The 15,096-nt window shown below is 40.1% G+C and overlaps 1 protein-coding gene across 3 annotated transcripts in view; it reads right to left on the minus strand.

Annotated features, from left to right (window-relative positions):
• Positions 1-15,096, minus strand: part of grid2 (glutamate receptor, ionotropic, delta 2) — a 532,677-nt gene that overhangs the window by 110,566 nt on the left and 407,015 nt on the right. For all 3 annotated transcript variants that reach the window (XR_014877276.1, XM_085180825.1, XM_085180826.1), the window contains exon 9: positions 3,731-3,832. Coding sequence is in view for 2 of the 3 variants with exons in the window: in XM_085180825.1 (XP_085036951.1) it covers positions 3,731-3,832 (102 nt within the window). In the remaining variant the exon portion in view is untranslated. The remainder of the gene's footprint in view (positions 1-3,730; positions 3,833-15,096) is intronic.

The following is a 15,096-nucleotide window of genomic DNA, read 5'->3' on the forward strand; positions in this document are numbered from 1 at the left end:
ACAGATGCTAATCTTCCCATGAGTAGATATGCAGTGGAGCCTAAGGTTGGACTATGCGATGCTACTGAATAAGTATGGCTTGTTTGGAAAGGGCTGCATTGGCAGAACATGTTTGGTTTACAGAGATACATTCAAACCACAAAACTTCGGGAATATTGTTCATTATACAGATGAGACCAAAGTGCAGATGTTTGGGCATTTGGTGAAAACCAAACACGACATATCAGCACAAACAGCTCATAACATCTGTCAAGCACAGAGCCGAAGGGGGGGAAGATTTGGGCTTCTTCTACAGTGATCATAATCAAAGTATTCTAGAACCAAATATGAGGCCATGTTGGAAAAAAATCTAAATATTGCAATCACCCAGTCTACACTTCAACCCAATTGAAATGCTGTGGCACAACCTCAAGAGTGCTGTGCATAAATGAATGCCTGCAAACCTCAATGATCTAAAGAAGGTGTCCACCAGAAATCCTCCACAATAATGTGAAAAAAAAGCTATTGAATCATGAGGTGTACTTGTGAAAGCGTGTACTTTCTTTTAGTCATGACTGTGTTTTATCTTATCTTATGTCATCTGATCTTATCTTAGCCCTGAGAGAATTAATACACTTGTGGGTATGCAACTGATTTTTTTTTTCACTTGCAAAATAATGAGACTATCTAAAAGTCAACAAAGAGTCATGTAACCATCTGAACATTGCGCTGTTTAGTCTGATTTTAAACTGTTGGGCTGAATCACTTCTCAGTAAATGGTTTACAGACTGAAATCTTGCAAGAAAATTGTCCTTTGAGATGTTGTATTACTGTGATGTTAATCTGTATTTCTCGAGTTGTTTTCTTTCTCTGCTTTTTTCCTTACAGCCCCTTTGTTTCTCTTGCCACTTACCAGCTGACATATAACACTTTGCATCTTTCCAGGGTGCAATGTCTATAGATTCTAATTTTCCCTGAACATATGTTTAGAACACATCATCTTCACACATCCATCAAGCTACAATACTCCCACTTGTCACCATGCAGTATATAATCTCACGTCCCTTGAAGCTACTGTTCCCATGTCTCATTTCCATCATTTCCCTAACTTTCCTCAAGACTAATTCCTGTAACTGGAAATGTTCATCTTATTCTCTTTGGAAAAAAATACCAGAAACAGGAATTACGCCCTCCACAAAAACTAAGTAATACCACTTGAAGTTCCCTCTAAGGAATGCTAGTTTTGACAGAGTCATGTGGTAAGTTGTGCCACTGTGATCATTTCCAAAACACTCTGAGAAATGTATGTGTACCGTAAAAGTAAAATCTATTTTGAAAAGCCCAGACAGCGCCTGCAGTAGATTAGATTTTATATTGTGTGATAATGATTTTTCTCTCAGTTTCAGTTTGGTAAAGAAAGACGATATAAAGTTCAGAACAACAGAAAAGAAATTCAAATTGGGACGCAAAGAAAAATGTACACTAAATTCATATTTAGTGTACGAGACAGTGGACAAGTTTTTTTTCTTTAAAGAGCTCTTTTTTATATAGGAATTTTAATAATTATGTTTTCATTAGTGTATAGACAATCATCTGTATCGATAGAGCACTGTCACATTCTCCATAGTCGACCATATTTATTCTCCAAGAACAGACAAACCAAACAGGCTCTATCAGTAGCCTTTTGCATTTTGAGTTTGCATTCACTTAAGGCTCTTCTAAGCACATGGAAAAAGATGGGTGAGCAGTTGGTTGCAATCTCCAACCTCATCATTAGACTGAATCCTACAGATGGTCCCTTTAAAATACATTTTATTGTTAGATGGACTATCAAATGAAAGTAAAGGAACAACTGTCAAATTGTAAACATCATTTAATTTGATTGCTAATTCATCAATCTTCAGTGATCGAAATCATTAGCCACCTTGCTAAACAAATTTGGCATTAATTACACTTGTGGTTACTGTGTGTCTTATCTTCCTTCAAAGTAAAACTTTACTTTTTATTCAGAGGGAACATTGTGAGCTCTCTTCATTATCTCCAAAAATATGAACTCAAGTTAAAAAGGGACATATTTTGCCTTTGGCTGCATATTTGTGCTACTGTAGCTAAATCCACAGCTTGCTACTTAAATCAGAGAAATGTGCACCCTCGCATAAAAAAGGACAAGACCACTACATATGATGAAAAGAAGAAAGCCATTAAACAATTTAATTTAGAAACATATATAAGTCAGTAATTTTAGATTTTTAGGCCAGCTGACTATATAGTCTTACATATAGTATAAAGAAAACCACATTTTGATAACTGCTTAAAGCTCTTAAACTATATTTTTCAGTTTTAAGACATCGTTTTTTGGCTAATTGTGTCACTTGTGCCCAAACGTTTTTCTACCCCTGAGTCTATATTATAAAGCAGGATTTATTCTTATCCAGCTAACTTCACTGTTAACTCGAGTTTTCAGTACCCTGAAATTGGGTCACTTCTTACTTCTAACTTATGTTGCAAAACTAACCTGCTGTAGAGCAGATTATGAAATCCTACTGACCAAATAGCATCACCATTCCTGCAAGATCCCTCTGTGCATGGATAGCAGGAGGTACAAGTGTCTGAAGTTTTCTAATAATGTCTAATGTCTTTGTGTTTCTCCAGTGAGTATCAGTGTTAAATGCAGATTGAAATATGCCAGACTTTAATATACTATATAGTATTTAATATAGTAGCTCTTCTCCAGTCTTACTGAACAAAACCCATGCAGTACATTTAAAACTAAATTACTGTACATGGCTTTTCCTCCCACACATCCATAAGTGCCTGCACACTTATGGATCATAACAGCAACAATTTACACATGGAAAGATCTGGGAACGCACATGGACATTTCACACCCTTTCTAGGCTTTTCTGCTATTAGGCCGACAAGGGGGATGAGGCATTTTGGGTAAAACATAAACATTTTTACACAGGCAGAGCTACAGAACAGGAAGCGCAACACAAACTTAAAAGTGTGCAAACAATACACCTCACATTACTAGAGATACTCCTTCCTAAAAATGAGAAGAGGGACAATATTCACAGCCCATATCCTTTTTGCCTTTAAGGATGAGGAAAATCAAAGACTGAAAAAAATTATGAAAAGATCAGTAAAAAGGGATAGCCACAGAGATGTCTAGCATTATCGCTTTTTTTCCTCTGTTTCTCACTTCAAAGGGGGGATATGAAGAATTTATAGCTGTGAATCTTTAAAGCACTCAAGGGATATACTCAAATCGATGCTGCGGGCGAGGCAGATAGAGCTGGAAAGCCAGAGTCCCACCACCATCAAGACTCCATCACATAGTTGTCAAATGTCAAAATGAAGGCTAATGAAATTATGATAGCTTGGTCCATTAGTGAGCTCACCGTGTTAGGTATTCGTTGACTTTTATGACCCCCATCTTTACTCCTAACACTGTCTGATAAACTGGGTTTTTTTTCATGCTCTCACATAAGCTCTTAAGCTGTCCCTAGATCCATTCCCATATATATAAAGTGGAATGATTGGCACAAAAATAGACAAAAGGACAGATTTATAAAGGAGCAAATGTTTGAAATGTTAAATTAATACAGTCCCTCCTGATTCTTCAAGATGAATAAAAGGAAAAGTTGTATAAAGACTGAAATCGGTCTTCTTTGTCTTTGGACTATTGGAAATCTTGTCATAATCGAAGAACAGACACACACAGATTAACAAACTGGCCAGTTAAACTCACCAGAACAGTGACAACTCGTAGCACAACTCCCCTCATGTTGTTTTCCAATTTTCTGTCTGTCAGAGTACCATTCAGTCCATGAACTGGGTCCCATGTGGCTAGCTGTAATGTACACAAACAAAAACACACAGAAACACACCAAACAGTTAGTTACACAGAAATCTGAAACATAAGACTGGTTAATTCCTCAGTAAGAACAAAAACTTAGCAATTCATCAATCACATGCTTGGAATTATCCAAACACTGCAATGTAAGTATCACTGATATCATTGAAATCCAAAAAGGCTGGTTGTTTAACAGAGCCATATCAGACTGGAGCTAGATTTCAGTGTTTTTCCACATTCTTTTAAATGTTCAAAATAAACTGTAAGCTTGCAGTGTTTTAACTACCTTTATTTAACAGTGTGCTAAGTTATTGTTTTGAACAAAATGATAATTATCTCTGGTGCACTACGGTAGTTACACCACTTTGGTAGCTTATTTCAAGCCCAGATGGACTCACATGCAATGCCAGAATACACTGTTGTAATGGTGACACACTTCATCAAACATAAAAGAGAACAAACTTCTCTCATAAAAAATATATATGTATATATATGTCAAGCTGTATAAATGTAATTGGCCACACAAAGGTTTCCTTTCTTAAACGCAGCTCAATTTCTTGAAAGTTCACCTGAAAGAAAAGTACAATTCACAAAATAGTGTGTCCCTTAAATACTTGTGTAATGAGCAATAAAACAGTATATACATATATATATATATATACTACTATACTACTATACTATATACATATAGTACAATAAAACAATAAGACAAAATAGTCTTCTAGTCTCAGCTTAAAAGTAAACAGGCTTTTTGTTTTTACGGAGACCAACCATAAAAACAAAAGCCTGTTCATCTACCTGATTTTTGTCAACACATGGAGGTGCTTAACAGTTCGACAAATTCAACTTCACCTAAGTTTTCCTGCGTTTATTTTTTAATTCCACAAAATTTTAGTTTGTTCATTTTGTTCCAAACATTTACTGAACATCCTTTTTTGTACACTGCGTGCAGTTAGTACTGAGCATCATGAATATTGCACTCTAATCTATTTCTGGAAATTAAAAAGAGTCAATTAAGCAAAATAAGGATTTCGACTAACTAATCTATGGGTGACCAACCAGAATGTCCCAATTAAAAAACCTTCTTGTAAACCACCGATCAGGCATATTCACATTTCAGCTACACATAGAATAGAATAGAATAGAAGAATAGAATAGCCTTTATTGTCATTGTACAAAGTACAACGAAATTGGAGTGCCACTCCCTTGGTGCAAAATGCAAAATAAATATAAATGTAAAATATAAAAAGTACAATAAAACAACCGTAGTACTCAGACAATAATAAGTACAATATATACAGGATAGCCGCATAATATAATATAATGATAGTATGAATAGCAGCATAATATAGTGACAATGGCAAGTATAGTTAAGCAGGTTTAATTGTTTTGTGCTTATTTACTACGGTGATAGCTCTGGGAAAGAAGCTATCCCTGAATCTGTTTGTCCTGGTTTTATGTGACCTGTACCATCGGCCTGACGGTAATAGTTCAAACAGTTGATTACTGGGGTGGGAGTAGTCCTTAATGATATTGCCAGCTCTGCTGAGGTATCGGGAGTTTGCAATGGCCTCCAGACTGGGCAGAGAGCAGCCAGTGATCTTCTGGGCTGTGTTGATGACCCTCTGCAGTCCTTTCCTGTCTGCAACTGAGCACCCTGCATACCATGTTGTTATGCCGTACGTTAGGATGCTCTCTATGGTGGCTCTATAGAATGTCACCAGCAGCCTCTCCTTCAGGTTGTTCCTCCTGAGCACTCTCAAAAAATGGAGACGCTGCTGGGCCTTTTTTACCACCGCCGTGGTATTTGCAGTCCAGGAGAGATCATCAGAGATCTGCACACCCAGAAACCTCATGGAGTGTACCCTCTCCACACATTTCCCGTGAATGTAGAGTGGGGCCGGGTCTGCTCTGCCCTTCCTGAAGTCCAAAATAAGTTCTTTAGTTTTCGTGGTGTTCAGTTGGAGGTTGTTAACTGAACACCACTCAGTCAATCTGTTAACCTCATCTCTGTAGTCCGACTCATCCCCCCTTGAGATGAGTCCAACCACTGTGGTGTCATCCGCGAACTTTATGATGGTGTTTGAGAGATGGGTGGGGGAGCAGTCGGATGTGTAGAGCGTAAACAAGACGGGACTCAGAACACATCCTTGTGGAGACCCGGTACTGAGTGTGATGGTGCTGGACAGGTGGGGGCCGAGTCTGACAGACTGTGGTCTATTTGTCAGGAAGTCCTTGATCCAGAGACAGATGGAGGTGGAGAGTCCCAGGTGAGACAGTTTCTGGACCAGGATCTCCGGGATGATGTGATTGAATGCTGAGCTGAAGTCCAGGAAGAGCATTCTCACATAGTTTCCTCGGTGCTCCAGGTGACTCAGCGCAGTGTGGAGCGCTATGGTGATGGCGTCCTCGGTGGATCGATTTGTCCTGTAGGCAAATTGGTGGGGGTCCAGAGTGGAAGGCGGACCGGCCCTGATGTGCTGGCAGACCAGTCTCTCAAAGCACTTCATCACTACAGGCGTAAGTGCAACAGGCCTGTAGTCATTTGGGCTGTCCACAGCCGTCTTCTTAGCGATGGGGATGATGATTGAGGTTTTGAGGCAGGGTGGGATGGTGTTTAATGACAAGGAAAGGTTGAAGATTTTAGTGAAGACTCCGGTCAGTTCGTCAGCACATGCTCTGAGAACCTTTCCATGTATTCCATCAGGACCTGCCGCCTTCCTGGGATTCACTGACCTTAGAACACACCTCACTTGATGCTCTCCAAATGTTAGTATGCCGGTGCTAGAGGCGGGTGGAAGTGGTGTAACAGCTGAGGGCCTGGTCGTCTCAAAGCGGTCGAAGAAACGGTTTAGATCCTCAGCCAGCGAGGCATCAGTCCTAGATATCGCCTGGTTATTGCTTCTGTAGTTGGTAATGTGATTGATCCCCTGCCACATTTTTCTGGGGTCGTTGTTGACAGCAAAGTGATCTTCAATCCTCCTCCTATAGGCAGCCTTGGCTTTCTTGATGCCTCTGCTCAGGTCTGCCCTGGCCGCCCTATACGCAGCCCTGTCCCCTGACTTGAAGGCAGTGTTACGGCTTTTTAGGAGGGATTGCACTTCGCTATTCATCCAGGGTTTTTGATTTGGAAACACCCTGACCCTTTTGTTGGCGGTGACATTGTCAACACAGTTCCTGATGTACGAAAGTACAGTGTCCGTGTACTCCTGGAGGTTGAGGCTGGAGAATAAATCCCATACAGTTGTTGAGAAGCAGTCCTGCAGTTGAGAGAGGGCTCCTTCAGGCCAGGTTTTTATTATCTTTGTCTGGGGCTTTGTTTTTCTCAGCAGGGGGGTGTAGGTGGGGGTGAGGGACATGCAGAGGTGGTCAGATCCAGCCAGATGGGGGAGGGGTGTCGCTCTGAAGGCATGCCTGATGTTTGAATAGACATGGTCCAAAGTGTTTTCTCCTCTCGTAGCAAAGTCCACAAACTGGACAAATTTGGGAAGCACAGTCTTTAGGCACGCTTTGTTAAAGTCGCCGTCGACAATAAAAACCCCATCGGGGTGGGCAAGCTGTTGTTTATTTATGGTGTTGAGCAAGAGGCTGAGAGCCATGCCCATGTTAGCATCCGGCGGTATATAAACAGCTATCACAATAACTACTGTTTGGCACATTTGGCTCATCTAACTTTTATGTCTTATGTTTTGACGGTTCCCATTCCATATTCCCGCTAATCGCCAAAAAAACCCTTGATCAAATTTCTCTAGAATGTATAGTTTACAATCTGCAGTTCACCCCCAAGTGCATGATGCATAATGTTAAAAAGGACAAACACAAGGCTTATATGATTGCTTCAGCATGATATCCCATATCGTTACAAAATTCGACTTAACTGAGCACTGAATTAATTACCCTCTGAATTACCTAGGACCCCAAAATAATCATAAACAGCACATAATATACTGCTTTAACTCCCAGTATACAAGATTTCATCTATTTCCTTCTGACCCAGACTTCTATCAAATTGCATCATAAACACCCAGTGTTTTTTTTCTCTTCCTCTGGACCAAATTATTTAATCTGCCTGATGTTTTCAATAAAATATTGTTTTTAGCTTCAAAGATCAGACTAGTCTGTTTTCCCTGTGGAGATAGAGGCAGTAGGAAAAAAAACAGGGGGAAAAAACAGTTTTTTGTGTATCACAAGCACACTATGATACACACAAAACTGCATGCGATGATTTGTATTTAAAAGAAAACACAAACACATCAGAGAAGCAGAGGGCACAGTGCACAGGGAAATACAGGATTATCCATTTTTCTAAAGCCAGAAGTTACTGTTGGATATACAGTTTTCTGCCAATTCTGATCAATTCCCTTTTGGGAGCAGTACTTATGGTAAAGCTTCTCTAAAATTGTGGCTTTTTTCATGCCCTGCTACATCCTGTTTGAAGTTTTTTTTTTTCAGAATCAAAGCCAACAGTTTAAATCACTCCTTGTGGAATGATTTTTGTAGACACGGATCATGTGTGTGAGTTAATTCTAGATTTGCCATTAGAAGCCGGTGCTGTATTACAACTACTTTTTGACTTATTCTTGTGGTGTTTCTCCCATGACTTTTTTTTGCCCTCTTAGTTCCTGTCTGTCTGTGGTTGTGTCTTTCTTCACCTCTGGTAAAAGTGCAAAAAGTTATACCCACTCTACCACCAACTAAGTCATTATGTTTGTCTTCCCTTTATATTGTTGCTGCATTATATCAAAGATTCAGATGAACCACCATGCATGGAGTGTTTCACACTAAATCCAGCAGCCTGAGAAAAGAAGAAGGCCAGGGACTAGCGAGTGTCAGAACCACTGTCCAGGATGAGACAACAAACATCAGTGAGTACATCAGAAAGATGGCCACAACCGACCGCATGTTTAGTGAATAGCTCAGACAGCAGAAACACAAGAAAGAAGAGGAGCAAGCCCCCTGCACGGTGTGTATTATTGGCAGATAGAGGAAGTGGCTAACATCCAGAAGTCCTACCAGTGGCTGGACAAAGCTGGACTGAAAGACAGCACAGAGGCACTAATCATGGCAGCACAGGAACAAGCTCTGAGCACAAGATCCATAGAGGCTGGGGTCTATCACATCAGGCAAGACCACTGGTGCAGGGGCTGTGTAAAGATGCCCCGAGACAATCCAGCACATAAGAGCAGGGTGCAAGATGCTAGCAGGCAGGGCATACATGGAACACCATAACCAAGTGCTCGTATAATATACAGGAACATCTGTGCCAAGCATAGCCTGGAAGACCCGAGGTCAAAATAGATAGATGCGTCCTAGGGTGGTAGAGAATGACCGAGCTAAGATCCTGTGGGACTTCCAGAGGCAGACAGACAAACTGATGATGGCTAATCAACCGATAGTAATGGTGGTGGACAAGCAGAGGAAGACGGCTGTAGTGATAGATGTAGCGATACCGAATGACAGCAACATCAGGAAGAAGGAACACGAGAAGCTGTAAAAGTGCTAGAAGCTCAGAAAAGAACTGGAGATGATGTGGAGGGTGAAGGTAACAGCGGTCCCAGTGGTAATCGGAGCACTCGGTGCAGTGACCCCCCAAGCTGTGCGAGTGGCTCCAGCAGATCCCAGGAACAACATCCGAGATCTCTGTCCAGAAGAGCGCAGTCCTAGGAACAGCTAAGATACCCTCATATAACGTGGCATTAGTCTATTTTCTACATCCTTGATGTTTCTTTGTTGTCATTACTTATGCAACCTTTTATGAGTACTTTTTTGTTTTCTTTTCTTTTTGTGTGTGTGCTGTTTCTTTCTGTAGCCTGCCTGCCTACCTGTTTGGGTCTTTCCTCATGAATGAACCATGACAGACAGCACTGTTGATCAATGGGGAGAGAGTAACTATCACTGGGGATTTCATCCATTACACATTTAAATGTGTTAATACTGCACGTCCACAGGTACTTTTTACATTTTTAAACTCTTATTTGATATCTCAAGCATGCGTGGGTGTACTTCACTAGCATCTTCCCAACATCACTGAAGCACCTTTTTCAACATCTTTAAGCATTCTTGCTGTTAAACTAAGCTGATGTGTGCTTGAACTGCCAATACCAAAGTAGACATGCAGGGCTTTTATAAATGCACGCTGTGAGCAAGGTCCTGCCCTTTAAAAGAGCCTTTATTATTTTTATTTGCAACGTGGCCTCTTTGTTGCTCCTTGTAGTGGAAAATATTACAACCTTTATCATTCCTATTAGAACAGAGAGTCCAGTGACCTTAGATAATTCACACAAGAGCCTCATCAACCTTCACTGTGAGTTGGATATATGAGGGTGTGTAGGATGTACAACTGTCTTATTGTTACGTGTTATTACAACCATACAACATTGTTGCCGTTCCAGCACTTAAATCAACAATACAGTGCTCATCTTTGCTCATCTTTCTGCATTTACCCAAATCACACAGACAAACCCAAGTAAATCAAATTCCATGCTATCCATGTTTTTGCCTGGAGAGGGAGATGTGGAGCTAAATGTAGCTCATTTCTCTATTTCATAACAACCCAAAATACAGAGGTATCTGTAAACCTGTATTTCTCTTAATATTAGCCTGCTAGCCTTTATTTTGCAACACAGAAAAACTACTACTGAATATTTTTTTCCACAAACCCACTGTCAACACAGTCCTTAATAAAAGTGTGTGAATGTGTTTGTACACGCTACTCTTTTGCTGCGCCTGTCTGCTGTTTATATGTGTGGCAACAGAAGCAAACTTGGAAAAGGAGATTTTGGTAACATGAAAAAGATAGAAAGGTCTCACGAATAAAAACACAGGTGAGAAACAGTTAACACAAACCAAACAGCGACACTTAGGGAGTAAATAAAATATTAGTCCTGCAGCAAAATGCCGATTAGAAAGTCAAAAGCAGACTCTGTTTTTCACTTTACATTCACACCTGACCACATCTGTAGGAAAACAAATACATACAACAACACATATAAGTCAACCTGCTCCAAAGAGAACATTATCTAAAATCCAGCAAAGGGATTATAAGCGGAACTCATAATAAAAAAAAAGTGCTGAGCGAGACACACATTTTTACACAGACACACACAAAAAAGCCTTTGGCTAACAGCAAAAGCACACCTGCTATGGCGCTCTGTAATCCTGGCTTCCACAGAGCTGTTGAGCTATGCAGCAGTGAGCCCCAACAGTGGTAATCAAAACTCAGTGATTGTACTGAGATAAGAGTTAGTGATAGTGAAAGAGTTAAAAAATCAAAACCACATGGTTTTGCTTCATTAGTATTTCCTGTTCTGCCTCCCGGAGACAGGAATTGCCTACTGTAGTCATCTTACACTTAAGCAAGGCACTTAATATTTATTTCTTGGGACTGCATTAATAAAACAAGAGTTCAAAAAAGACTGGTTAAATAACCACGTGCATTTGCACTAGTTAAGTCGGTCAATTGCTCCAGCTACTGATAAGGTGCTAGATCCTACAGAAACAATAAAAGCAGTGAACCCAATGAGGCAGTCTATTGCATTCTGCATAGCATTTAGTTATAAGTCAATAAGATTAGGCAAAACATATCAATCACTAAAAGCAAAGAACTAAAGTAATAACAGAGGGTACTAATCAGGGTCAGGCTGTTTAGCCATTAATGTACACATACAGACAAAAACACTCACCCAGCCAGACCAACACACATTACATCAAATTTCACTCCCCCACTCTCATATAGAGCCACAGTAGAACCACAATAGATGTACATAGTGCACTTTGAATGGTATGATTCAATACCTAAATGCGTCATTGCCAACAACTCCAATAATTATTTTTAAAGCCCACTTTCTGGTGAGGGAAGTGATCGAATTTTAATCCACATTGTTTACTGTAAATGCTTCTTTATTCTTTTGAAAAACATCTCCCTGGATCAGTTGTCCATCTGTTTGTGAGAACATAAAACTTAAAGCCGAGTTTGGGCACATTCCTACTTTTTTCCATTGTCATTTATTTTGCATCCACTTAAATGGCCTTCTTTTATTAATGACATGCAAAAACAGCCTTACTGATAAGGGTATGTACACTTAACAGTACATACATTGTTTTTACATTACTATCTTCATTTTTTCTTTGACATTATAAATGGACGGTAAAGAGGAAATAAGAGACAAAGCCATAAGCTCGAAGGAGATGGAAGAACCATTGTAATATTTCAACAAATGTAAATGTCAGTATTTTCACTTTTATCCTCTTATGCATTTGCTTCCACCTAAAAGGAGTAATAGAGGCTGCTTCACTGTAGAGGTGTGCAGGTGATGAGTTAAAATGGTTGGATGACTAGCAGAGTGGCCACCAACCTCTGCTTATCTTCATAGCTCTGGATAATGGCTCTCAGCCTGACAGTATGAAGTAAATGTGCATTTGTGAGTGTTTGTGTGCGTTTGCATGTTATAACCATTAGGAAGAAGACAGCATCTAAACACGGCCATTAACATCCCACACTCTCTCTCCTTCTTTCTCTATCACTGCTTTAATTTCCTTTTTTATTTCTCTTTTTTCATCATTTATTGCTCTCAGTTCAGTTTTTCTTTTGACAAAGCATGCTATCTCTTTGTTTCTCATTTTACCAAAATTGTGTTTCAACAACATTTGATGAATCACCATGGGCTTCTGGAAGGACATTCAAAGCTCTTGTTTGGATGCTGGATACCTTTTGTTTCATTTTCTGTTAAGATGATCCCACACTGCTTCAATAACGTTGAGGTCCAGGCTCTGGGGAGACAATTCCACGACAGATAGTTTTCCATTGTGTGTTTTTCTATCCACAATTGTGTTTACTGCATTAGCAGATTGTTTGGAATCAACAGCTTAAAAAGGAAGCTGTTCCTGATCGTATGTTTTCTGGATGATATTGCAACAACCGTATCCACTGAGGGGCCAAATGAATCTCATAGATCCTGTGTCACATCTTTACTGGGCTTCTTCCTATTTCTTAAGGATATGACTTTCACATACTCTTCGTCTTCTGCAGTTAGTTTTTTTTAGGCCTGAAACTCATTCTTTTGTCCTACATTTGTCCAGCCTCTTCAAATATTTTAGGGAGACGCTGCACAGCACAGCCAGTTTTTAGCTAATAGCACTTCTTGGTGCAAAACTATTATGTTATTCCTGTCAAACTGTGTTATCTTTGGCATTTTTCATAGGTTCATCTAAAGAAATGTGAACAAATGGTTTGCTTTTATAACAGGCTGCTAGTATAAAAGTGCCTAAAGATACAATTTAAAACTGGTTCCTTGCTAAGTTTTCTGTTATGTGTAGAAACAACACTGGTTCATTCTTTAATTTAGGTGGCGTTTTATGCTAGAATCATTCCTAGGTCAGGGTTAAGGGTTTAAACAAAAGTTATTTAAAAATGGTCAGGTGCAAGGACTGGACTAAAAATAAGTGAAAAAGTAGTAGTATGTCCAAAGAAGATCTTTAAAAGACATTCACAAAGGCTGGAGAAGATGTTACCTAAGACTGCACAGTAGTGTACAAATAAAAACATCTACATTAAAGTGTCAGTCTTTCAGTATTGTTTGTCATGGTGATCTGTAAAACATTATTATAACACTGAACAAAAAATGGATATACCAGTCTATATCAGTCTCCTTCCTACTTCCAGCCACCACACTTGCATAGACTCAGACAGACCCCAGGCACTTTAAAGGATGTGTAACCACACACATTTAAAGGTAATTGGACCATCGACCAGTGCTGTGTTGGAGCCACGAGTCATTTACTGTTATAACAAACCCTTTTCTCGGAACACACATCAATGTAAACACAAACCCCACGTACTGTATGTGGATGCACAATCAAACAGCATGCAGGTATCCTCTAGCCTAAATAGCATCTTACAATCACTAAGGGGTGCTTTGAGATTTCATGTATCTCTTATTTTCTCTCCCTGTGGCAAACACATCAAAGCACACTGTGACACAAACTGTGGCTTCTGGCCTGATTGTTACATACATGACTCGTAGCAATTCAAAATGCAGTCGATAGCAGGTGACATTTGGAAGCCATGGAGGTGGGGAAATTGTACACCGCGCTGACAGACACTAGCAACTGCAACAAAATCAATATGCGTAGGAAGTTGTAAAAGTAAAACAGAGATGTATGAATAAATGTTGTCAAAATTCTGCTCTACACCTTACCTCAAATTACTGCTGGTAGACATAAGAGCAACTCCCCATGAAATTAGACCTGGGCAATTGCTGTATTAGCTGCTTCTGCACTTCCTCCCACCTTATATGATGAGCTCCACCAGTGGATAGACACAGAGAGAGATTTGATTTTGGACTTTCTAATGCAGTGTAATAATGGACTCTTGGTGTAGGCTAGTCTTAGCTATTAGTAGTTTATCTGCTTCACCTTCAGCAGCAGAAATACTATAGGACTTTCCTCCACGATCATACGTGGCTCCCGCTTTTCTTTTTTGTTTCTTTTTTCCCTGTGTTAACTAGATTTCACCTGCCCAGGAGGAGATGTGCTGCTTTCAGCATCTGTTGTGCTATAACATTCCCTCTGTTGACTCCACTATGCAGTCATATGTTTGCCATTGCTATAAAGAGAGGGCAGCCAGACATGCGCACAGTCAAACTGAAGAGCAGTTCCACTACTCCTGTCTCCCTCCCTCTCCTCAAGTGACCCCTCTCTTACCACCACCCGAACCTCCATTTCTCCCTTGCTAATGAGCAACATGGGTGTCAGTCTACGAACAGCTTGCACACCAAGCCTTCCTTCTGTCCTCTCCCCTCCCTCTGCCATATTTGTGCTTGCTGGTTGACATGTTTTAAGGAACCAGCTAAAAGTCCAAGGTTCTCTCCCCACTCCGTGCTCTCTACCAGTTCAGTGGCAGTCAGAGAAGCACCAGCTTGTTGCAGCAAGCAGTCCACTTGCACTAGTATGAAAGCTCTGCACCACCAACTGCCTTCTCTCCACCTCATAGCGTGCAGGCTCATCCATCAGCCTCGAAAGCAGTTCCAAGCATAGCTCTAATCTATTCTATTCACTGCCTTGATTTATTTGGACAGTTTTATTCAAAAATATTCCTGTGATGAAACTATTAAAAAAACAAAACAAAACACTAATGCCTCATTATAATCATGCTTTGATCATGACACTCCTACACTCGTGGTGGTAATAGTAACGGTAGGGCTGATTCACAGTAAGTAAAGATTTTACATCCAAATTTTTTTGCTTTTAACATCTAATGCACC

The sequence above is a fragment of the Neolamprologus multifasciatus genome, chromosome 12 (genome assembly GCF_963576455.1).
Source record: "Neolamprologus multifasciatus chromosome 12, fNeoMul1.2, whole genome shotgun sequence".
NCBI lineage: Eukaryota > Metazoa > Chordata > Actinopteri > Cichliformes > Cichlidae > Neolamprologus > Neolamprologus multifasciatus.